The sequence below is a fragment of the Phocoena phocoena genome, chromosome 5, assembly GCF_963924675.1.
Source record: "Phocoena phocoena chromosome 5, mPhoPho1.1, whole genome shotgun sequence".
NCBI classification, from domain to species: domain Eukaryota; kingdom Metazoa; phylum Chordata; class Mammalia; order Artiodactyla; family Phocoenidae; genus Phocoena; species Phocoena phocoena.
The window spans coordinates 3,084,779-3,108,830 of NC_089223.1; the positions used below are offsets into that span (position 1 = coordinate 3,084,779).

The 24,052-nt window shown below is 42.9% G+C and overlaps 1 protein-coding gene across 1 annotated transcript in view; it reads left to right on the top strand.

Annotated features, from left to right (window-relative positions):
* The window catches only part of RAPGEF2 (Rap guanine nucleotide exchange factor 2), a 242,455-nt gene that overhangs the window by 63,068 nt on the left and 155,335 nt on the right, over window positions 1-24,052 (top strand). The window contains exons 2-3 of the mRNA XM_065877765.1: window positions 15,418-15,488; window positions 22,600-22,656. Of these exons, the coding sequence (XP_065733837.1) occupies window positions 15,418-15,488; window positions 22,600-22,656 (128 nt within the window). The remainder of the gene's footprint in view (window positions 1-15,417; window positions 15,489-22,599; window positions 22,657-24,052) is intronic.

The window sequence follows — 24,052 nt, forward strand, 5'->3', positions numbered from 1 at the left end:
AGAGGGTTCCCTCTTCTCCACACCCTCTCCAGCGTTTATTGTTTGCAGACTTTTTGATGATGGCCATTCTGACCGGTGTGAGGTGGTACCTCACTGTAGTTCTGATTTGCGTTTCTCTCATGATTAGTGATGTTGAGCATCTTTTCACGTGCCTGTTGTAGCCCCTGCGGACGGTCAGCTGCTGGGAGTGACTGAGGATGGTGGTGCACGGCCTGTGACCAGAGAGGGAGCGGCTATGCCCCCGCCTCCCCTTCTCCTCTGCCTGGCTCTGTCCCAGTTCATCCTGTCGTTGGCACTGGGCTCTGACAGTAGACTGGATGCAGGGCAGTGGGGGGAGCTCAGGCCCCCCGAGTTCAGCCTAGCCGGTGGTTCTGTCAAGTTGGGTTTCATCCCCAGAGGCGTGCAAATTTATTTGACTTTTTGTCAGAGGGCATTGCTGTATAATTTATCATTGAGCTGTAGTAAATTTAAATAACTCAATAAAGATATACTTTGGGAATGACACTGCTTTTTCTAGTGCTCAAAGGACTTGAAGCTAAATGCAGGGTCTAATCACATGTTCCTGCACGTGGTAGGTACTCAGTGGCAAGCCGTGAAGGGTGAGGTTCATTAGTTCACTGTGTTTGTGTGAGGGTCCCGGGCCCCCAGGAGAATGTGTGTGATGTGGTGTAGATAAACCTTCGGATGAACAGCTGGCAGTGGTGATGGAGCGGTGGAGAGCATTTGTTGACTTTGGGAGTTAGAAAACTTGTTTTCTGATGCCTGTGGCTTACAACTGAGTTTCTATCTCGCATTGTAGTCATCTGTGAGGGAGTTTATGGGTCCTATCAGACGGAGTGTCATTCTTCTTTTTCCTTCTTGTTTCTTTGTTGATTATCTTTAAAAAAAATTTTTTTTTCGGAGTATAGTTGATTTACAATGTTGTGTTACCTTCAGGTATACAGCAAAGTGAATCAGTTATGCAGATACATGTATCTATTCTTCTTCATATTCTTTTCCGTTATGGTCTACCACAGAATATTGATATACCACAGTATATAGATACTGGTTTATCGCAGTAGAGTTCCCTGTGCTATACGCTAGGTCCTGATTAGTTATCTGTTTACATATCGTAGTGTGTCTTTGAGGACCAGCATTTGGTTGAACTGTCTCCAGGACGGCGCCCGGCGCGGGGCTGTGTGCGCAGCGAGTCTTCCGTGCCTGGGCTTTGCCTGTGAGCCAGGGGAAGGGTAACGTCTAAACAAACAGATTTAGGATTCTTTATTTTCGAGTCCAGCTCTTTGCTACTTCTTGCAGCTGTGCTGTACTTTAAAACCGGAAATCGCTGAAGAAGACACAAAGGAAAAACTACAGTGCTATTCCGAGTATGTCGCCCGGACGTCTCTGCCGCGTGGCCGGAGAATTCCTGATGCGTCCTTCGCCCTGTGGCACCCGACTGCCTGAGATTGCCATCGTTGTTGTTAAAAGCGGAGTGATAAAGATGGTAGCTGGTGCGCAGAAGGTGCCTGCTCTTTGCCAAGGCTCTGTCCTCGGCACTTTGTGAATCTTCCTTTAGATACCATCATCCTCTCCAGTCTGCAGGTGAGCAAACAGGCACAGAGAGGCTGAGTGGCTGCCGGGAGAGCAGAGCCAGGACTGGGGAGCAGAGGGTCCGAGGAGAGTTGCCCGCAGGGTGCACCCCCATCGCCTGCCCTGCCCAGAGCATCTTGCTACATTTTCTGCAAATTTTCCATTCTATTCCAAGGCCCGGCATTCCACCAGAAGATTATAATGTTTAGAGATTTCTTTAATAAAAATTATTGAAAAATCTCTTTTTGGGGGGAGGGTCAAAATACCCAGTGTGCTTTTCTCCGGAAAGTTTTGAGAATGAGAGCTGGAAGTAAGAGGTGAATAGTTTGGGGAGTTTGCGGTCACCCCTCAGACCCGTGTTAGCGGCAGGCTCACCTAAGTGGGTGCCCCAGGTTCTTAGGTTTCATTGAGTGAGACCCTTGACCCTCCTGACCACCACTCAGAAATTGAGGTGCCAACATAATGTGGGCAATTACAACAGATTTCTTCTACTAATGATATTCGAATAATGAATTACTGTCACCTAGCATCAGTATGGTTTCAAAGGATGACATTATAGAAGCAAAAAGAAGCATGTGAAAGTGGCGATGATCCCCAAAGGTGAGCTCTTTAAGTTGAGCCCCTCTGGCTCGTCAAGAACCTCATATAGCACCCTTGGTTTTTCACTTTGCCGCATGCTAGAGAAGGCCTTCTTGTGGACCTACATTTGGAACCCCTTCTTGAGGCTTCTTTGAAATTTGTCCTTTACCAGGAAAAGGAAATTTCACAGCTTCCTTTTCCTTCTTCCTGTGTGGATCCTCTGGTTCTGGGATGAAGTAGCTGATCAGCAAATCCACCTCCCCTTTATCGCACTGGCCCTGAAGTGCCAGGCGTTCTGAGTTCTGAGTAGTTTAGGAAACATGGGGCTGGGGGCTGCCTTCCCACCTTCCTTCTCATTCCCCTTCCGGCTGTGATGGCTCCCCCACCGTAACCAACTTCACCGAGGGCTCTTTGTCTCCTCCTGATTTCTGGAGGGTCTTGGTAATGATGCTCGAGGTCTCCAGGGATGTGTGTGTGAGCATTGCTGTTTTGATGGCCAAAGGGTTCTTTTTTTTTTTTGCGGTACGGGGGCCTCTCACTGTTGTGGCCTCTCCCGTTGCGGAGCACAGGCTCCAGACGCGCAGGCTCAGCGGCCATGGCTCGTGGGCCCAGCCGCTCCGCGGCATGTGGGATCTTCCCGGACCGAGGCACGAACACGTGTCCCCTGCATCGGCAGGCGGACTCTCAACCACTGCGCCACTAGGGAAGCCCGGCCAAAGGGCTCTTGATTTATGATATTTATTTATGAATGTGATGGAGTCCAGTGTATAGATCAAATATACACATCCACAAATTTAAGCTGTCAGACGCACGTGGTACATCCTGTATAGTCGGGGGCAGTAGGACAGCTATAAAGTAATGATGTTAGATGTTAGCTTCCAAGGAGAGTTTGAAACATGATTGAAAGGTAGGATGCTTCAGAAACTACGACCTTCTGTGCTTTCCAGTGGAGCACTTGATTAGAATTATTTATGGACAGATCTGAAAGAGACCAGTTTTGAACAGTATCTAAAATGTCTTTAGCGTTTAGTTCATTTCTGCTGAACATAGTTGGAAGGCTTTCATTGTTTAGGTAGAATATTCGCATGTGCTCCTCCTGTCCGCTTGAGAAATAAAAAAAGTTTGAGAATCAGTAATACTCGTGGTGGTTGACTCCTCGGTAAAACATTCTAGATGGGAAAAACATATGTCAAATTATTTTTGTCTTTTGTCCTAGAAAAATAGCAGCAATGCCGTTTTCTATATTTAAACCTGTTTTCATATGGGAGTGCTTCCTTTCTGCCAAGAGGCTGTGGACAGCCCGTGTCCTCAGTGACCTGCTCTGCTTTGCTTCTGTTACGCCAGGACTGTGCGGACCCAGTCCTGTAGGGATGCTCAGGCTGGCACAGTGAATGGTTCCGAATGCACACCTCTCAAGGAGCCTCTGCAGTTAGGTGGTCTTTGGAACTGGAGGCGTCCTGAGGGTAGTTCTGCAGCCCTGGGCCCTTGTTGCCCAAGGTTTTCGGTGCACTCTGCCCCCTCCACCCATCCGCACCAGCTCGGTTCCTGCAGGGCTTAACCCAAGCCAGACCATCCCTGGGGAACGAGTGCCACACTGGGCCCAAGGTTGTAACTGTGTCCTTAGAGGAGAACTGGGTGGAGGGGACATGATTGGCTTTTTTTTTTTTTTTTTTTAATTGAAAGGGAAGATGGTCCAGAAATCATTTTATCCTAGTCGGCGTTGGGGGGGGGGGTGGCGGCGAAGTTGTGTGTGTGTGTGTGTGCGTGCACGTGTGTGCGCGTGTGTATGTATACAGCTGATTGACCTTTCCGGTTGTACTTAATCAGATGTTTAAATGTTAACTTAAAATGTGCTCATTCAACTGCCTGCTCACTTATTCACGGAGAACAAAAACCAGACTGGCATTCAGTTCACGGCAAATCATTTTCTAGTGCGTTCATCTGTGTCCGTGCAATTAAAATTTGACTACACATTTTGCAGTCTGAGGGATTAAAATAAAGTAGATACTTCACAGTGAAGATCTGTTGTGATGTTTGTTCCTGCTGCCAGAGAGATGTGGATTCGGGGGAGGTGTCAGCTTGGTCGTGGGCATTGTTCTGAAGTGGAAATACACATACTGACCCTTGAAAACAGGAATTGTGGACTGATTTAGACACTTGATATTTTTCTTATTTGTCCACCTGATGAGCTTTTAGTTACAATGAAATTGTTGATATTTTTCTAATGAGAAATTTTAACCTTCACAGACCAAACTTACTTGCTCTTTTCCCCTCGGACACGGCGGTGAGCGCAGGGGCGTAACGTGTATCTCAGTTGCTAAACAGAACGCTGCCCATTTAGGAGCATAAGAGCTGCCACCGGACGGCTGCTGCTGCTGAATCATTTAGCTCTAACGTTTTCTTCAGTGAGGGTGAGGATTCCGTGCCATATGTCCTCTGCTCCTAAGAATGTAGGAAGTACTCCTCTGCCTCTGCAGCCCATCCCCCCTGCACTTGAGGCTCCTGGGCTCCCTGCTGCCAGCTAGAAACAGAGGAGGCGTGGCAGCCTGTGCTCTGCTTAAGCCTGAGGTCTGTTTTGTCATTTTCATGGCTAATTCAGGAGGTACTTACCTTATAATTATCCCTGTCTCAAGTTTAGGAACTGTTCCAACACTCTCTTTTTTAAAGATGTAGGAACATCTGAGGAAATTTTGGGCAAACAGAATAGCTTGAACCTGTATGTTTTACTCCTGGGATTCCTCATCCACGTGTCTTGTAAAGATGCAGCGCTCAAGAGCCTGGGGCTGAAGGAAGCTATCCAGGCCGAGTCTAGATGACCAGTAATATAATCATCAGGTTTTCCTGCGGTTTTTGTTTTTTTAACATTTTTATTTTTCTGCATTTTGATATGTGCATTTGAATGAAATCAAAGCTCTGGGGGACTGTCTTCCTTTCGGGTATAAATTAGTAAGCTCAGAAACAGCCTTCCTATGATCTAGGGTTGAAATTGCTGTTTAAGAACAAACTCCAGAGTTTTACTGAATCACTTTGCTGTACAGCAGAAACTAAAACACAGCATTGTAAATCAACTATACAGCAATAAAAGCTTAAGAAAAAAACTTTATTTTTAGGACAGTTTTAGATTTACAGAAAGACTGAGAGGATAGTACACAGAGTTCTCGTATGTCCTCCACACAGTTTTTCCTATTATTAATATTTTACAAGGATGGTACACTTGTCACATTTAATAAACTGATACACGTCAAAAAAAAAAAAAGTTTTCCTGAAAGTCATGCACTCCGCCATGGATTTTTCCTTACGTTTCCCTGAACTGTGTGATGATGTAATTTCCTGGGGTGTGAGGCAGGAGGGCCCAGACAGCTCAGCAGTGGTTGGACATCTTTGTTTTAAACGCTCTGGTTCTTTCCCAGGGTGTGTAGGGTTGAGGGCGGTGCCCGGTTTAAAATAAGATTTCTCCCTGCTCGGGATGGTAGAAATGAAGTGACTTTAATGGGAGTGTTGGTGGGCCCGTTTCCTGTCCCCCGTCCCCTGTCATTAGGAGCGGAGGAGAAAGGACGGTCGTGGTCTCTGAGCCACCCTCAGGCATGCTGTAAAGGTCCAGTCTCCTACTTACATGTGCACGAGCAGTGGGCGTGCCTTGTGAGACCCAGGCCTAGGGGGACCGCCGGTCCGCTCTGCCGCCTGGTGGCCGTGTGCACGCTTGCCTCGGTCTGTCCGGGTACCGGGGCTGAGAACACCTTTCCCTGCCTTCCCTTCGTCCCGTTACTCCCAGGGCTAGCGTTCGCTCTAGGGTCTTGCATACCACCAACCCAGCTGGTAGCTAGATGCAGAGATGAGAAAGAGGTGTGAAAGAAAGCAGTGACTTTGGGGTGTCCTCTGACCGAGGAGATAACAGGTGCCCCCCGGAAGGTAAAACGGCTGCACAGAGCGCACGTGGGGTGCCCGTGCGGGTATGCAGCCCGGGAGGCTGTGACGGCTCAGGAGGGGGTTCCCTGCAGGCAGGGGGTTTGAGGGGCTTTGTGTTGGGCTGAACCACGCACTGCTGGCCGCGTGCATGGAAGGGGTGCGAGGGTCGGTGACGGGGGGCTCTGGGAAGCCAGCCAGGGGAGCCCTGGAGGCAGGCGGCGACAAGCTTGGGAAGTGCGAGCAGGTCTGCGCCCTGCGGGCGGCTGGCACCCCCTGTCCGGTCCCACCGGATGTAAAAGCTGGATTGATACAGCAGGCCATCCAGGGGCCCTTGACATGTGTCATGAATAATTCACTTGACTTTTTTTTTTTTTTGGATAGAGATACATATGAAAAGGATGCAGTGATTGATACAAAATCTGATGTATATAAATTTCAGGGATGTTTAAAATTTTGTAATTCTTGGCGTTCCTGTGTGCCTGTCTGCAGATCTCATAGGTAAGGAAATCAGCTACCCCACTTTTCAAGGGTCTGTATGTGCCGTGTGTCGTTATGAAACTGTATGTCATTTTGGTGACACAGCCCAGCCAAGTAGGTGGAGTCATGCTGGTGTGCGGACAGAGTCTCGGTAGCACGTGCAGGGTCTCACATCGGGCAGCAGTGGGGAGGACGGCCTGGGCTCTGCTCCATTTGACACCAGCGCTCATGTTCTTCCCACTATCTGTCCGAGGATGGCTTTTACGTGTTTCAGCGTAAAGAAGTGTGGCCTCTCCCAGGTGAAACTTTTCAGCTTACCCCCGTGTCGGTAGACATAACAAGGTGTGCAGACCTCTCCCCCTTCTGACCCTCCCCCGTGCGCTGTGGCCTTGAGCACGAGCCTTGGATAGTCTAGCTTTTAACCTCCTTGTTAATATCGTTCAGAACTACCTCTCTTGCCTTGCTAGTGGTCCCTGGCTGCTAAGGCTGCGGTACCTTCTTGTCTTGACGAGGGATAGCAGTAGCACGCTTCCTGGTCCCGGCAGGGCCGGCAGGACGCCCAGGTCACTCACAGCGTGGGCCTCCATAGGCCGCAAGCTCTAGCGCGGTCTTGGCCTTAGCTTCTTTGATGTGATTGAGATACAGTCTTTTTTTTTTTTTTTTTTTTTTTTTTTGCGGTACGCGGGCCTCTCACTGCTGTGGCCTCTCCCGCCGCGGAACACAGGCTCCGGACGCGCAGGCTCAGCGGCCATGGCTCACGGGCCCAGCCGCTCCGCGGCATGTGGGATCCTCCCGGACCGGGGCACGAACCCGTGTCCCCTGCATCGGCAGGCGGACTCCCAACCATTGCGCCACCAGGGAAGCCTGAGATACAGTCTTTTTAAAGGAATCAACCTTACTTGTTTTTTGTTTTAAAAACTTGGTAACCTTTGTTGTACCTTTGTTGTACCTTTGACCACCTCGCTTCTGGTTATAGTTCAAATATGTAGCTTCATAATGTGAAACAAAACTCACTTTAAAGGAAAAGGATATATTCTTTCTCACAGTACAGCGCAAAATATGCGTCTGTGGAGGGTGGGGGGAAGGTGGAGGGTGCGTCTCCTCTTTCAGCGCTTCAAAGATCGTGTTAAAATAGACCGTAAGTTGTTAGCCAGTCCCCATGCTGCTGAGCAAGGAAATTAAAACCTGGTTTTCGGTGAATTGTAAGTCTGCCCTGAAGCCGATTATACCCTGAGTGAGCCTCTAAGGAGGTGCTAGAGAATGTGACCAAGATGTAGGAGCTCTGCCTGACTTCTTTCGGTTGAGCCTGGGTTGTGTTTACACACTCTGGGCAAGATGATCCTTTAGGTTGTGAACAGTCATTCTCCCAAATGACTTAGAGGATGCTTTTGGGTTTCGATACATTGTTTACATTTGAGACTAAAAAAAAAAAAAAAAGTATTTTTCATGGAAAACTGCATTGCAGTTGGCTGGTCAGTGTTCTTGTCTGCTGGGCTACAGTGGTTTTATGACTTTGCCTTCAAATAACATCTATTTTTAAAAAAGGATGTCCTTTCTAGAAAAGGCCTATTGTTCTGAAAAATGCTGCTTCCTGGTTAAAGCAATCTGTTCCTGTTTGTATCCAGGACTAGAGAATTGCGGAGGGTGGGGGGAATAGCTTATATTTTTTGAGGGCCCTTTAAAATAGTAATAGTCGAATGGGTTTTATTTGTCCTGGGCGGTGCGGTGGGGAGGTTTGCAGGTTGTTTGCACATCATGGTTTCTAGACAGAAATGACACAGTTGGATGCTTTAGGTGAGGTACTGCTGCAGCATTTTTTTTCCTCTAGTCAAGTTTGTTGAAACATAACTTCACTCTGAATGTCTCATTTGTGTAGAGAGGAAAAAAAAAAAAAAAGAACCCAAGAATGTAAGTCCCTGAAGGGCACGCATTTCCCTGTTCCCCTTACGAGGAAGCTTGCTCTGAGATGCTGCCCATGTGGCAGATACCGGCTTGGTTTGAGCAGCAGGACTCCTCAGCACCCACCCTTGTGCCTTTTTGTTCCCTTGCTGGGTGAAGGCCGTTCCTTACCAACTCCTAGGTTATTTTAACAAAGGCCGACCACGAAGGGGAGATGAGGGTTGAAACCTCCACGTGGAAAGTGGAGGAAGCGTGAGGGGCGAGCTCGGAGGGGTCAGGCAGCTCCTGGCAGAGCCTCTGTCCCCGGGTCTCCTTCCTCGCGCCCCCGGTGTATTTCATTTCTGAAATCTCCTACCACCTAGAGATTTGTTTGGACTGTGGAAATGCAGATGCCGACCGACAGGTCCCCGGGGAAGGTGCGGCAAAGCCCTATGGATCACTCACGTTTGTGTTCACATCATCTCCCTTTAGCTTCTAGACCAAGGCAGGGCGTCCAGAGTTGACGGCGTGATGCAAGGTCGCTGGACACCTGGGGAGAGGGTAGCAAAAAATTGATAAGATGATTCAAAAGGCCATATTTGCCTATTTCAAAATACCGCCCAATCCACCTTGCCCCTAGGAAAGAAGAAAACGTGTGTTCCTTTTTGCCTTTCAGTGTCGTTCACGTCACCTGCAGTCCCTCATCACTGGTAAACCTGCTATTTGGCCACCAGGCTCTGTGTTGCAGGGAAGTGTGGCTACAGGGCCGGCCTTCCTTTAGTTTGCAATCTCCCCGGCTCATCTCTGCTCAGTTGTCTTTCATCCCTTGGAGTCCGAGAACAGAGATTTTCCCATGCCTTTTTCCTAAGCTTTCCTACTTACCCAAACCTGTGCTGGTCCCAAGTGAAACATTGCATGGACTTGTTTGTTGCCTGCTGTCTAGATGTCAGTTTTCTTACTGTTCCTTCTGTTAGTTACAAAGACGAGATCTCAGGTTGAGGTGGAATATATTTGTAAAGTCGTCTAATTCCAGCTAGATGAACCAGCCTTCAGCGTGAAGGCTTCGTGTTAGAATAATGACGTCCGCGCCTCGAGTTTCCAGGCTCCTCGTGGCATAGACCAGGTAAAAGTTTCCTTTGAGATGACTTCTTCTAAGAGTAATAGAGAAACTCTGGACGTAATTGTTGAGTTCACTGAAGAAGCTCATGGTCTGGCCACACGTCTAAGATACGCGACACAGTTGCACCAGATTCTTTGGTTCTGTGTTGCTTGACAGACACATGTTTAAACTTACTCTGCCCCCAAACATCAGGATTCTGTGCGGTGCAGGTGTTCTATGCAGCTACACACAGACAGAAGGACAAACTGCATTTTAAATTCGCTCCTGCAGTAATGGTGTAACGCACATGCTCAGTGCACGTTACAGGCCCTGAAACAGCTTCCTGACCTGTCACTTATGTCAGCGCCTTACTGGTAAGGGCACACAGTGGTCCTGCACGTTTTTATGAACTGATAAACAGTCGTATCGAATCTGCAGGTTTTAGTTACGCATATTGTCTTAAGATGAAGGAATAATGGTAGTAGTTATTGTTCATGGATAGATTCTGTGTAATCACGCAGGTTATGCATTCATACTCAAAGTTGCTAAGTTTATGGATGCAATGCTGACACTCGTAATGGGCGTGACATCATAACTTATCCAGGAAGGTGCCCTCGTCCAACTAGGAAACCCCATAGTGTTAAAGAGCGACAGGTGAATGAAGTGCCACAGCATCAAGGAACGTGCTTTTTTACTTGGCTTCTGCTTTGCTGGTTTGAAGGAGGAGACATTCGGTTACGTCCAGGCCTGTTGTCTTTGAAGGGTTAGGGCTGTTCTTTTCCTCCACGCTGACTCGAATCTTCCAAATTCTTGTTCCTTTCAGGTTTCTTTCAGACTTCTCCCTTCCCCTATTTCTTTCTACTCCTTTCCTAAGTAGACATTTTTGGTCAGTGTAAATATTATATTTGCCCGATGAAGGTTAGTGAACATAAGAGTCTTGTGTGTTTGCTTAGATGGAAGTACTGTGGGCCTTGGGCAGCTTGTAAGGGGCTGATTGATATTTCAGTGAAAAAAGTGTAAGACTTTCGTGTTAGATTCAGATTATAAGCTCTTCAGAAATGGGAGGGTGGCCTTCTGTACTATGTAAGGACTGCAAGTAGCACATATTTGTAATACCTAAAAGAGAATGTGGACCTTAGCGTTATTCAGAAGGACTTTCTGTTATAAGTATTAAAGAAAACTCATTGATTAGGACATTTTTGTTGGCTTTCCCTACCTGCAAATAGAATATTAAGACTGGGATACGACTGCGTCTAAAGAAGGGATTTTTTTTAGCTTTAGGAATGCACTCTGGTAACTGGATGGCGGGGAAGGTTTCGTTTTAGCTTTCTTATTTGTATTGCATTTTTAGGTCTAGACTTAGATTTCAATCTATAAATAGCTTTTAAAAGACTTATGGGAAATAACAAAACTACAGATGAATAAAATTAAAGTCCATCAGTTTATTTGAAAGTTGACCGTTAGAGGGCGACACTTTAAACTTCTAGTATTAATAAATTTTAAATTGGGACAATTGAGAATTATAAATGAGGTATTTTTTTCCTCTTAACACATCATAATATTGTTTTAAGGTGTACAATATTATATTTTAGGCTGAAAACCTTCTTGGAATCCTCTTAGAAAGGTTTTGAATTCCTTACCTAGTTATTCTGTGAGCCACTGTCCCTTCCCTGTGCCCTTGATACATGAAATCTAAGTGCACAGATAGTTTGAATTGTTCTCAAAGGTATCCCTAAGGTTGCAGAAATTTTTTCTTAACCAAAGGAGAAGATTAAATTTAACCAAAGTAGTGCAAGATTTGTACACTGAGAAGTAGAGAACATAGTTGAAAGGAATTAAGGACCACCTAATTCAATGGAAAAACATCCCATGTCCTAGATTGGGAGACTTGATACTGTTATGGCTGTACCACCTGAACTGATCATCAGATTCAGTGCAATCCTTATTAAAACCCCAGCTGGCTTTTCTGCAGAGATGTACAAGCTGATTCTAAAATTCAAGTGTGAACGCAGGGCACCCAGAAAAGTAGAATAAGGTTGGAACACTCACAGTTTCTGATTTCACACTTGCTCCAAAGCTGCATAAGTGAGACAGTGGTCGTGGAACGAGGATGGACATACAGACCAGTGGAATAGATCTGAGTCCAGAAATGAACATTGGCATTTATGGTCAGTTGATTTCCAGCAAGGGCACCAGTACAGTTCACTGGGGAAACAATAGTATTTTTAACAAAGGGTGATGGGATAACTGGATATCTGCACGCAAAAGAGTGAACTTGGACCCTTACCTTACTGAATATGAAAGTAACTAAAAATGGATTGTAGACTTAAACGTAAGAGCTAAAGCTGTGCAAGAAGAAGCTCTTAGAAGCAAATATATTAATGAATTGTGACCTTGGATTAGATCATGGTTTCTTAAATGTGACACTAAAAGCATACGCAGAAAAGAAAAAATAGGTAAACTGGACTTCATCAAAATTAAAAACTTTGCGCTTCAAAGGGCACCATCCAAGTGAAATGACTGACCACAGAAAGGGAGAAAATATTTACTGATAATGTACCTGATAAGGGTCTTCAATCCAGAGTACGTAAAGAATTCTTAAAATGCAATAATAAAGACACATAACCCAATTAAAAAATGAACAGCAACTGACAAAGGATTAATCTCCAAAATATACAAGCATCTCATGCAGCTCAATATCAGAAAAACAAACAACCCAATCCAAAAACGGGCAGAAGACCTAAACATACGTTTCTCCAAAGAAGATATACAGATGGCCAACAGACACGTGAAAAAATGCTCAACATCACTAACCATTAGAGAAATGCAAATCAAAACTACAGTGAGGTATCACCTCACACCGGTCAGAATGGCCATCATTCAAAAGTCTACAAACAGTAAATGCTGGAGAGGGTGTGGAGAAAAGGGAACCCTCTTGCACTTTTGGTGGGAATGTAAATTGGTGCAGCCACTGTGGAGAACAGTATGGAGGTTCCTTAAAAAACTAAAACTAGGACTACCACATGACCCAGCAATCCCACTACTGGGCATATACCCGGAGAAAACCATAATTCAAAAAGGGACATGTACCATAGCGTTCATTGCAGCCCTATTTACAATAGCCAGGACATGGAAGCAACATAAGTGTCCATCGATGGATGAATGGATAAATAAGATGTGGCACATGTATACAATGGAATATTACTCAGCCATAAAAAGAAATGAAATTGAGTTATTTGTGGTGAGGTGGATGGACCTAGAGTCTGTTATACAGAGTGCAGTAAGTCAGAAGGAGAAAAACAAATACCGTATGCTAACACATATATATGGAATCTAAAAAAAAAAAAAGATTCTGAAGAACCTAGGGGCAGGACAGGAATAAAGACACAGACCTACTAGAGAATGGACTTGAGGACACGGGGAGGGGGAAGGGTAAGCTGGGACGAAGTGAGAGAGTGGCATGGACATATATACAGTACCAAATGTAAAATAGCTAGCTAGTGGGAAGCAGCTGCATAGCACAGGGAGATCAGCTCAGTGCTTTGTGACCACCTAGAGGGGTGGGATAGGGAGGGTGTAGGGAGACGCAAGAGGGACGGGATGTGGGGATATATGTATACATACAGCTGATTCACTTTGTTATACAGCAGAAACTAACACAACATTGTAAAGCAATTATACTCCAATAAAGATGTTAAGAAAAGAAAGAATAAATAACCCCTGGGGGAAAAGAAAAGTGAACAAAGAATTGAATAGGTATTTACCCAAAGATGTACGAATGGCCAATAAGCACATGAAAAATGGTCAGCACCCTTGGTCATTAGTGAAATGCAAATCAACACCTTCAGACACACCTGGGAAGGCTAAAATAAAAAAGACAGACGTTAGTGTTGACAAGGATGTATGTGGAGAAATTAGAGTCCTTAGACCTTGCCGATAGGATTATAAATGATGTAGCCACTTAGGTAAACAATTCGGCAGTTCCTTGAAAAGCTAAACACAGAGTTACCATATGAATGAGCAGTTCTACTCGCAGGTATACACATACCCATGAGGACTGAAGACGGGTGTGCAAACAAAAACGTATGCATGAGAATTCACAAGAGCATTATTCGTACCGGCTGTAAAGTAGGAAGAACCCAAATGTCCATCAGTGGATGAGCGGATAGACAAACTGTGGCATCTCTCTATAACGGAGTACTATTGGGTGATACAAAGGAACGTATCGTTACCTGCTGCAGCCTAGATGAACCCTGAAGCTATTAGGCCAAGGGAAAGAAGGCAGTCACAGAAGGTCGTGTGTTTCCCTTGTGAGATTCCATTTGCACGAAATGTCCAGAATAGGCAAATCCATAGACACAGAGCAGATTAACAGTTGCCAGGAGCTGGGGGAAGGGAGGATGGGGAGTGAATGCTAAAGGGTGCGGGGTTGTCTTTTGGGTGGTAAAAATGTTCAGGAATTATGGTGGTGATCGACAAACACAAACCACGGAATTATTCACCACTGATAAATCAGTTCTGGCAAGTCCGGCAGCCCTGGGCCCACTCACAGCGGCTCATCTCTAGGAGGAGGGGGCAGCCCGGGTGGAGCCAGGGGCCAGGGAGGGTCCTGCCCACTTCCTGGATTTGGGTCCTGTGCACAGTGCGGCTGTGGCCCCCTGCAAGAAAAAAAGAAGAGAAAATGATGTGTGAATTATATCTGAGTAGAGCTATTATTTTAAAAGGGTAATTTTACAAAGTTCTTAAAATACATTTGTTTTACATTTTGGCTAAGATTTGGGGGAGGAGTAAATGTAGATTTGTATTCTTGAGATCAGAAACTGCTAGATATTCACTGGAGTCTTTCTTTTTAAGTTTGTTTTTTTTAATATTTGGCTGCATTGGGTCTTTGTTCCAGCTCGTGGACTTTCTCCAGTCGTGGCGGGCGGGGACTACTCTTCCTTGCGGTGCGCGGGCTTCTCATTGCGGTGGCTTCTCTTGTTTCGGAGCACAGGCTCTAGGCGCGTGGGCTTCAGTAGTTGTGGCACTCGGGCTTGGTAGTTGTGGCTCGTGGGTTCTAGAGCGCCGGCTCAGTAGTTGTGGCGCACGGGCTTCGTTGCTCCGCGGCATGTGGGACCTTCCCAGACCAGGGCTTGAACCCATGTCCTCTGCATTGGCAGGCAGATTCTTAACCACTGCGCCACCAGGGATGCCCCCTCATTGGAGTCTTAAAATACTAACTTTTGTACATCCAAAACTTATATAATATTGTACATCAACTATTCCTTAATTAAAAAAAATACTAATTCCCTGCTGGCTTGCATATAAATGAATATAAACAGGATTTTGAATTTTTACCTGTTCTAAACGTTCATGAGTAACTCTGAATCTTTTTTCTATGTATTGTAATATGATCTGGAAAAGCAAGGCATGTCTCTTTTTCTAAAAGAGAATATTTAAATTTAAATATTTCTGCATATGAGAAATGTCATTTGGTAAGAGTAGAAAACAATTGAATTCGTGCTCATTTGTAAGTGTAGGCATGAAATAACATGCATTAATTTTATATTGACTAAGAAAATCATTTAATGATGGAATTGGTAAATATTTATACTTGAAAATTAAAACTTTACATTTGATATTTTGATGTAAAAGCTGGGAAATAGGTGATAATTTATGAGGAATTTATTTTTGTAAATTTGAGCCGATTTCGTTTGTATTTTAATGGCCTTTCTGTGGATCCCAAAGGCAGTTGTGGTGCATGACATTTTCTGCAGCCCAGCATTTCTCTGAATAATGTGATTTTTGATGTCTAAGAAACTTGTATTTAAAAAGAAGCTATTTTGAATTTGGTCTGTTAATATAATGCCTTATTTTAGAAGCCTCCTTTCCCGACAAGTTTAATAATTTCTGTCCTTCTTTTCAAACAGGATCTGGAAATAGTGTATTCCTATTTACATGGTATGGAAGCCTTATCCAACCTGAGGGAGCATCAGCTTAGGTAAGTCATTTTAATATGAATAACAGTAGCACGCTTGGATTTTATGTGATTATTTATTATTGTTGAGAAGTAGGATTAAAGATGACTTACTTGTGAAAACTCTGCCTCATCTGGCCTTGTAAGTTTTACATCCATATAATGATTTCCGACGTTTCTGCCGGAGTGATCACCTCTCTGCTTCCCGTCCCTCTCCCTGCCCTCCCCACCTGAAGTAATAAACACCACTTGGTGAATACACCGAAGGAGCATTATTTGCCATCCTGGCAAATAAAAACCTACTTCCTAGCACTCAGCTACATAAGAAGCCAGAATGTGTTTAACTGTTCCAAGAATGATTCAGTTCACTGTTTTAGTGTGTTCTAGGTCTTTATATATAACATATTTATTGCATTAAGTTGACTGCCCTTTTCTGGGAAATTCAGTTTATACCATAGTTGTTTTTTATATAGTCCATTCATATAAAAATCTTACCACTTCTCTTGTACAGTGATACAGCAACCTTATTTATGGTTATCTGGGCTTACATTAAAAGATCAGAAACATCTTGTATAATCCAGTGATTAACTGGAATAGAAAATAAAGGACCTTAGGAAGATGCATTACAGATAAACGCCAACTAGGACGTTATGGGAAAGTTTTGTTGTCTCCAGCTACTTTTGATACCAGCAGTTTTTAATTATGAAAGGAATACGTTTTCTGTGTATTTCCCCTTTACTCTTTAAACACTAGTTAATTTGTGAGCATGTCAATTTCATATTTAGTTGTTAATTGAAAAAAGTGTCAAGAGGATTGAATACTTCTAAAATTGAATTTGTAATGAAAATGATTTAAATTAAAGTTTTATTAGAAAGGGCAAAACCATTGGGAATTTGGAAGATGGCTCAAATTAAAGCAAGGATAATTTCTAAAGTATGTAACTTTCATTTTATGTTTTTTGATGACAGCTATCCTAGGAAAAAATTATAGTGCCAATCGCCTGTTTAATTGAATGCAGTTAACCTGCAAATGCAAATGAATTAATTAATATGAAAATACAAATGTCACATTGCCATATGCATATGACTACACATAGATAATATTTCAATAATATTCAGATATATTGATTATATGATGTGTGTCTATAGTATATGTAGTTATAAAATTACTTAGGTAATAGTAATTTGGTATAATAGAAAAAGGAAAATTTTAATACATCTTATGAAAATTTTTAAGATTACGAAAGTAGAGGTAATACAATAAAGCCCCATACACCCACTAACCATCTTCTGCTATTTCAAAAGTAAATTTTGGTTAGAAACAACTGATAACTTCAACAGTATAGCTTAGCAGACTTAGACTTAAAGAAGTCTATTTTGGAGACTATTCAGCTTTGTTGGCATGAACTTACAAGGAGTCACCTTTAAGATGTGTCTCTTGTTCTGCTTGTGTCAAAAAGTCGTTTGTTTCTCATATTTATGCAAGACATCAACTAACTTGAGTCCTTTTTTAGAAGAAGATCAGGATAGCAGAATGAATAATAGCAAGAAAAGAAGCACAGATAAACTCGAGGACTTGGATAAAGTGCTTTGTTATAACTACCCTTTCTGGGAAAAGTACGTCTTAATTTAGAGAAGTTATTTCCTTTGAATTTTATAAATAAAATTTTACCCCTGGGATTAATAGAGAAGAGTTACGACTTCCACATAATACAGTTTTCCAATTTTAGCAAAAAAAAAAAAAAGCTCTTACTCAAGGTTTTCCAGGTCTGTTTATTGAGTGCTGGGCAGTGGAACACTGGTCTCCTAGGAAGGAGGGGAGGCTTTCCTCTTTGGGAACCTCACTTTGTGCACCGTGGGGCTGTCCGTATGCAAGCAGTGCGTTGATCCTGGGCAGTTGGTGACGTGCAGTTAATTGGCTGTGTTGCTGTAAGGTCACACACTCTATACAGTGGGAAGGTTTCCAGGTCCTCACTGACATACTGTATGTCTTTTCCAAAACAGCATTATTTTTTTAAGGTTTACTCCCTTCATACAGGTGGGTCAGAAGCAGCATATTTGCCAGAGGGGAGGAGGGAGCTCCAGTGGGAGTGGAGGCCAAGAATCTGCAAAGAGCAGAGTGACTGGGGCCACTCAGTGCGGGAAGCAAGAGCCTGCCGAGTTATGTGTGTGTGTGTGTGTGTGTGTGTGTGTGTGTACGTGTATACATACTACATATACATAGTATGACATGTATGGTTATGTGTGTGTACACATATATATACACTACATATATATAGTATAACATGGTTATATGTGTGTATACATATATACACACTATACATATATAGTATATATATGGTTGTGTGTATATATACACACTACATATACAGTATAACATATATGGTTATATGTGTATATGTATACACATATACATATATATATATAGTATACCATATATGATTATGTGTGTACATATATATACACACTACATATATAACATATGGTTATATGTGTGTATACATATATATAGTATAACTTATATATGGTTATGTGTGTGTACATATACATACACACTACATATATATAGTATAACATATGGTTATGTGTGTGTACATATATATACACACTACACATTTATAGTATAACATATATGGTTATATGTGTGTACGTATATATACATACTACATATGTATATATAGTATGCCATATATGATTGTGTACATATATATACACTACATATATAATATAACATGGTTATATGTGTGTATACATATATATACTACATATGTATATATAGTATAACATATGGTTATGCGTGTGTACATATATATACACACTACACATTTATAGTATAACATATATGGTTATATGTGTGTACGTATATATACATACTACATATGTATATATAGTATGCCATATATGATTGTGTACATATATATACACTACATATATAATATAACATGGTTATATGTGTGTATACATATATATACTACATATGTATATATAGTATAACATATGGTTATGTGTATGTACATATATATACACACTACATATTTATAGTATAACATATATGGTTATATGTGTGCATACATATATACATATATAGTATAACATGGTTATATGTATGTGTGTATATATGTACACTGCCTATATATAGTATAAAGTATATATGGTTATATGCATGTGAGTTTGTATACATGTATATATATGTACACTGCCTATATATAGTATAAAGTATATATGGTTATATGCATGTGAGTTTGTATACATGTATATATATGTACACTGCCTATATGTAGTATAAAGTATATATGGTTATATGTATGTGTGTATACATGTATATATATATGTACACTGCCTATATATAGTATAAAGTATATATGGTTATATGCATGTGAGTTTGTATACATGTATATATATGTACACTACCTATATATAGTATAAAGTATATATGGTTATATGCATGTGAGTTTGTATACATGTATATATATGTACACTGCCTATATATAGTATAAAGTATCTACGGTTATATGCATGTGAGTTTGTATACATGTATATATATGTACACTACCTATATATAGTATAAAGTATATATGGTTATATGCATGTGAGTTTGTATACATGTATATATATGTACACTGCCTATATATAGTATAAAGTATATATGGTTATATGCATGTGAGTTTGTATACATGTATATATATGTACACTGCCTATATATAGTATAAAGTATATATGGTTATTTGCATGTGAGTTTGTATACATGTATATTCTTTAGCATTATGGGTGAGCGTAATTATTATTAAACAGGCAGTTTTAGACATTAAGGAACAACTAAAATCTGGCTAGTATATTCTTTATGAATTCAGGGAAGATCAGTATGCTTTTGATGAAACATTCCTTAACAATGTTTAAAGGAAAAAAAAGCATTTTGATACTGTTTCCATTTATTTAGAACATTGTCCTATAGACGATTTTATCATGATTTTCTCGTGGCGCTAGGTTAGTTGTTTTATGCAGTCAGCAGTTATCCACTGCAGTCCTACTACCTGCTAGACATCCAGGCAGGCCATGAAGAAACAGCAGTGAACTAGACCAAGCCCCTGCCGTTCCTAGTGGGGCAGACAGGATTTAGATGTTAGCATGTCGGGCATGGTAAGAATGGACGCTCGGCTGCTTTGACTTTGTGGCTGAAAGGAGGGAACACTTGGGTTGGCTCAGCTGTGCGGAGAGCCCTGCAGTGCTGATGGGCCCCCGATGCTCCACGGTGGGAACAGGCAGGGGCCGTGGGAGAGTAACTATAGGATGCTAAGTGTAGTCAGCAGTGCAGGGCTGCGTATTCAAGAATAGGAGTTTGGATTTTCATGTAACGGCAGTGGAGATTAAGAGCAGGTGTGAGGTAGGAGCCTGCACACCGCAAGGAAGAAAGATCCCGCGTGCTGTGACTAAGACCCTATTCAGCCAACATAAATAGATAGATAAATAGATAAATTTTAAAAAGAGCAGGTGCGAGGTGATGTGACGTCATGTCTGGAGAATGGACAACAGGTGTGCAGAACAGACTAAGAATCTACCTGTGTGGTCCTGGTAGGAGATGACAGTGGGATGGTGGCTGAGACTGGGTTTTCACCGGCAGGTGGTGAACGTGGTCTGCCTGGGAGGGTGGATTTTGGAAACAGGACGTGGCGGAAAGATGGGATTTGAAGGAGAGGGAGGAGAGTCAAGGATGGCGACTCCAAGGTTTTGGCCTAGACGATTGGGTTCTGACTGTGGGAGAGCAGATTTTGGGGGAAGGAATTTAAGATCTGTTGGACGTTTTGAACATGGAGCGGCTATTCCACCGAGTAGGCATTTGGATGCGTGGTGTCACGGTGAGAGGTTAGGTGTGGGGTATGGCTTTGGAGCATCAGCTTACGAATTACATTAAAAATCACAAACTGGGGCTTCCCTGGTGGCGCAGTGGTTGAGAGTCCGCCTGCCGATGCAGGGGACACGGGTTCGTGCCCCGGTCTGGGAAGATCCCACATGCCGCGGAGCGGCTGGGCCCATGAGCCGTGGCCGCTGAGCCTGCGCATCCGGAGCCTGTGCTCCGCAACGGGAGAGGCCACAACAGTGAGAGGCCCGTGTACCGCAAAAAAAAAAAAAAATCACAGACTGGATGAGGTTACATGGTGCAGAGGAGAAGAGGGCGGACAGCCCCTGGAGACGATGCATTTCGAGTCAGGTAGGGGAGTGAGAGGGGCAGGGAGTCTAAAGGAGACTGAAAAAATGACGAATAAGAGGAAAACCAGGAGACTTAGAGCAGAAAATGCTGTAAGGAAAAGGGAGTCATCACGTGTTGCTGAGAAGTGGCATTAATACAAGGTCAGAAAAGATTTAGATAACACAGAGGAAGCTGACAACTCTCAGAGTTGTTTTTGTTTTTTGGCCGCACGGCTTGTGGGAGCTCAGTTCCCCAACCAGCGATTGAACCCGGGCCCTGTCCGTGGAAGCGTGGAGTCCTACCCACTAGGCCGCCAGCAGCTCCCCCTGACCCCCCTTTTTGTTGAGTTTCAGGGACCCAGTGATGGAGGAGAGGGAGGAGGGCGAGAGAATGGAGACAGTGTATTCCCGTAGACAGCTCTAAAAGGAGAATTTCTGTTGTGGGAAAAGCGGATGAGTAGCTGGAGGGGGATATGGGACCAAGCCTGTCTCCTTCCCCACACAGTGGGCGGTGCCCATAAGGTGTGTTTGTGTATTAAGGAAGCAATTTAGGAAAGAGGGGAAACGGATGATGATGTGGGAGGGGTGAGCCTGCAGGAGTACAGGGTCAACCGTACGTAGAAGGACCAGGATCCAGTGAAAAGGGTGTAACAGGAAACAGGGCAGAGCCTGTTACATAATTTAAACACGTGGTATTTTTAGACCCATTACTTGTGTCTCTCATCCTTTCCTAGGAAGAATTGGTACGATGCAGTCTATTAACACTTTGTTTAATGATGTGTATTCAAGGTCCGATGCTACCTTCTGGAGTTAAGTGAAAGTTTCGGGTAAGGGATTGAGAGGCTGAGGGGGCCTTTGGAGCAGGGTGCTGCTTCAAGGCAAAAGAGAACCCAGGAGGCTCGTGTTCAAGTGAAAAATCAAGAGCGTGCAAACAGCGGAAAGATGGGTGTGTGTTGATCCCAGTGTTTTCACAGATGGGGACTGGTAGCCCCGCTGACCAAAATGGCACTGCTGTTGAAACACTTTTTTTTTTTTTTTTTTTTGCGGTACGCAGGCCTCTCACTGTTGTGGCCTCTCCCGTCGCGGAGCACAGGCTCCGGACGCGCAGGCTCAGCGGCCATGGCTCACGGGCCCAGCCGCTCCGCGGCGTGTGGGATCTTCCCGGACCGGGGCACGAACCCGTGTCCCCTGCATCGGCAGGCGGACTCTCAACCACTGCGCCACCAGGGAAGCCCGAAACAGTCACTTTTACAGCCAGCCTTTTCTATTTCCTAGTTCCTTCTTAAGAAGAAATAATCCTTTTCTCTTGCATTTCTGTAACTTTGGGGAAATTTTACATGGGCTTAATATAATAAGATGCTTTTTGAAGATGCTGCTCTTGAGGTAATTTTGAATATTTAAACATTTATTCATGTTTTCTATAATTTTCATAGTTTATTTTCCTCAGGGATGAATCATTTGAAGTAAATAAATCTTTAAGTTGTAAAGCATTCATTTAGTCCTTAGTCATAAAAATACGCACTTTAATAAAAGCCTACTTTTGTCTGAAATTCCATACTCTTAAGTAACATTAATGTTAAACTGTGAATTATGTTATCACTTTTTAAGTTAATAGGTTTTCCTTTCTCATTTTCTGTTTACCTTGGAGAACATTAATTTGTCCGCATGTCATTTACAAAGTATAAAACACATACAGTTTTGTTCCCTATGAAATAAACTAGGTGAAGCTGACATCTAACAAAATGTTTCTTTTCTAGCATCTCTTTACCAGATTTCATTTTATTTTGTTAACCTAGGCACCACAAATATTTATCTTGAGGCCAATGAATGATTGTGACAATTCATAAAAGTAATGTTAATTTTCTACATAATGTCTCATTTATGTTTGTAAACTATTAGTGTGTTTTTTCATGACAAACGATGAACTCGTGTCTTTATTTTTTGTTTTACAGGTTAATGTGTGAAACTGTGAGATACGAAAGACATGAAGCCAATGAAGTTTTATACTAGTAGGTGTTTCCTCTGTCTTTGCACAATGTGTAATGCAGTGGCGAGATGATGTCCTTAAAGTATCAAAGAAGTACTAGGGGCACCTTGTCAAGTCAGCACTGCCTTAATTTTGTATTAACTTTTATTGCATAATTTAGAAATGTGAAGCATTTCAACTATTTCAGTCCTTTGCTGATAAGTTCACATCAGCATCTATATGTTACTCAAATGTGGTTGGAGGTAGTATTTCACATTATGGAGTATTTTGACTTTTATGAAATGAGAAATAGTGTAGAGTCTTTCCAAAGGAAAGTTTCTTCTTTAAATCGTATTGATGTTCCTTTTAAGATCTGTAACGTACTCCTTGAAAAAATGGCAACTAATTTTTTAAGCAATGTGATAAACATTCAGTAGATAAATATTGGTGTGTTACGGATACTTAAGCTCTGATTTACTAGACATATTGTTTTGTTAATGTTTGCTGTGAATGACGGTTGTTCTGTTGACTTTCCTTCCTGTTTTTCAAGGCACTCACTCAGTAATTACTACTTTCCATGCATATTATAGGGAATCTTTAATGAAATAAATAAAATACAGCTTCTGCCCTTAGGGTGGCTATAATCTTTTGAGGGAGGTAGAAATAGAAAAAAGGAAAGCAACAACAATGAAAACTAACCCACCAGAATAGCTGAGACTATAGGTTTGTACAGGAGGGGTGCAGGGGAGGGTCTCAGAGAAGGGGCCCTTTGCCCTGGATCTCCTAGCGTGTCTGGTGGTCTCGCGGGACTTTCTTGGCAGGAGGCACTGTGTGTACAGGGACAGAGCGGGAGGGGCCTGGCGTCACGTGTTGAACAGTGCGGCCAGTTTAGAGCGCATGGCCTGGGGTGTGTGGAGTCAGGAGAAGGGGCAGGCCACAGTCACACTTGCGTGTGAATGTGTTGTTGAAAAAGTCATCCTCGATTCTTTAGACGACTGGAAGTAAGTGCTTTTCCTCCTCAATTACATTTTATTCTGGAAAATTACAGATGTTCACAGTATTAGCGACAGTAGTAAAACGGGCCCCTGTGGACTCACCTTGCCACATTGTCGACTGACAAGCAATGATGTTTCATCTCTTCCTCCACCTCTGGTGGATTATTTTGAAGTAAATCCACACATATCAGTTCAGCCATCAGTGTTCTGATATGTGTTTTTATCTTTAAAAGATAGACTTAAAAAGAAAACACTTAACCACAATATTATCATCAAACCTTAAGAAATAATTTTCATATCATGAAAATAATCAAATTTCTTTGTCTCAAATTTTTTTTGGTACAGGTTGTTTATTGGTTGTTTATCTTTCTTAAGTCTCTTTTAGTCTGTAGGTAGGCGGCCAGTTTTCAAGCAGCAAAATGATGTGACCAGATGCCTCCCAGC